The sequence below is a fragment of the Protopterus annectens genome, chromosome 3.part1 (genome assembly GCF_019279795.1).
Source record: "Protopterus annectens isolate FY-2018-M chromosome 3.part1, PAN1.0, whole genome shotgun sequence".
Classification (NCBI taxonomy): domain Eukaryota; kingdom Metazoa; phylum Chordata; order Ceratodontiformes; family Protopteridae; genus Protopterus; species Protopterus annectens.
Window position 1 is genome coordinate 901,525,346 of NC_056732.1, and position 2,078 is coordinate 901,527,423.

Genomic DNA, 2,078 nt, shown 5'->3' on the forward strand with positions numbered 1-2,078 from the left:
AAATCCCTGCAAAACACCTATATGATGTATTCATGATGGAAAGAAAACATGAGTTCCCAGCAAAAACCCTCAAAGGTGATACAAGGAAGACGTGTAGCCTCTGCAGAGAAAGCACCTCAATCAAGAAGCAACTGAGAAAACTAAAAAAAAATCCAAGTATGGTAAAGCAGCTAACCTCTGCAGCACAATAATATGTATTTCTGAAAACAAGAAGGATGCAGAAAAGCATAGAAAGTTATGTTTATGCTTTTGTGACTTGCCATGGTGTATGTAAGTGGGAGATGATTCAGAAAGAAAGAAAGCAAAGGATGGCACCTCCAAAGCAGCTGCAGCAAAGTATTACTGTGCAGTTTTATTGATTTATTTTTTTTTTATAAAATAAGCAAACTTCTTTGTCTTTGAAACAAGTTGGTTCCTGAAGACACTTAACATAATATTGTCTACAACTTTTGAGAACCATCATGGTATTTCCTCTGTCAATAATAACACCAATGTTTAGTACTATTCTATGAATGAGCTTCCTCCATCCTCTCCTGATCTTAAACTATATGAATACAGCTTATTGTTATTTGTAAATGATGAATTTTTAGAAATTTACAGTATGCCTTATCTTTTCTTCACATGAATATCACCATAAACTAGACATGGATTCATTTTAGTTTAATAATGTTCTCTGCACTATAGCCTATGATGTAGAAATTGGTATTACAATAAAAAAGTCAATTTTTGGAACATTTTTGACCTAAAGCCCTTCAGAATCCATAGTATTGTCTCACAGCCAAACAACAAAGCATTCTTTGGAAGGTATTTCTCAGCTCTGGACTTCGAAATGCATAAATTAATGGGTTAATTACAGAATTAAAGGTCATGAAGGTAACACTGGCTTGAAAAATAGATATATAACAGATGCAATATGGGTTTAGTGGGCAAATCTCTATAAGAAGAATATGAACGAAAAATGGGGTCCAGCATACAAGGAATACCCCCAACAAAATTGTTATTGTAATTGCACCCTTCATATTTACTCTTGGATGAATGCCATTTCCTGGGAGTGACGCTATCCTTGTTGCATGGGAATGAGCCAAGAAGAACATGCTCAAATACAGGCAAAGTATAAAGATATATGAAATGGTGAATATAATAAAGAAGCCAAATATTGTGCTTTTTCCATGAGAGTACACAGTCATAGGGATTCCAAGTCCTGTGCAGACTGACCAACTAACTGCAAGGATAATAACGGCTCGCTTTGTAGTCATGATGTTGTGGTACCTTAGTGCATGGAAAATAGTGATGTAACGATCAATTGCAATCATTGACAAGCTAAGGATCGAACCTAAAAGTGAAATGATGAACACTGAATCTATTACATCATCCAGCTGCAGCTCTAATTCTTTGAAATCAAAACACAATTTCTTTATCTTACAGAATGTTATTACAGCATTTTCCACAATTTTATAAATGCAGAATAACATGTCAGAGACTGACAGACTGCAGATAAAAAAATACATTGGTGAGTGCAGGTTTTTATTTCTCACGACAGCAATGAGAACAGGAATGTTTTCCAGTAGGCCCACAACAGCGATTGTAGAGAAGATCTCCTGTGGAACTACAACTGTCTTGCAGTCTGTAGTTCTGTTAAATTCATTATTAAGGCTGCTTATCTGTCCTGATGATGCAGCTGTGTCTGTGGGGCTGGTCATATTTCTGTCTTATTTAAAGAGTCCAAAATCTGAAGAGCTGAAAACGCTGAAAGATCAAGCTTAAATGACTGAGCAGGCTATCCTCAAAATGTGTTTTTTCTTCTGTCATAAACAAATTTCAAACAAGGCATCTGAAATAAAGAAAAAAAAAACATGCTGAAGTGGACTCAGCTATACAAGAAATGCAAATATTTGTAAAATTTTTGGTATTCTTAAATCCTAAACACAATTAAAAGCACAGTAAATGAATCTGTAATTTATATACAGTTATGGTCCCTGGAACAGTACCATATAATAAACCGTTATAGTATAGTGTATATTACTACATAAACCATGGAGCATAATGATTACATTTTGTAATCATTAATAGTTCATTAC

General features: G+C 34.6%; 1 protein-coding gene across 1 annotated transcript; it reads right to left on the reverse strand.

Moving 5' to 3' along the window:
• Positions 1–321: 321 nt before the first annotated feature.
• MC2R (melanocortin 2 receptor) lies at positions 322–1,821 on the reverse strand. Its single transcript, XM_044067982.1, has one exon. The coding sequence runs from the start codon at positions 1,698–1,700 to the stop codon at positions 753–755; it is 948 nt and encodes a 315-aa protein (XP_043923917.1). The 5' UTR covers positions 1,701–1,821; the 3' UTR covers positions 322–752.
• Between the last annotated feature and the right edge of the window lie 257 nt (positions 1,822–2,078).

What these genes read in the sequence shown, in the direction of transcription:
- MC2R (XM_044067982.1), bottom strand. Translation starts at nt 1,700, where the DNA reads ATGACCAGCCCCACAGACACAGCTGCATCATCAGGACAGATAAGCAGC.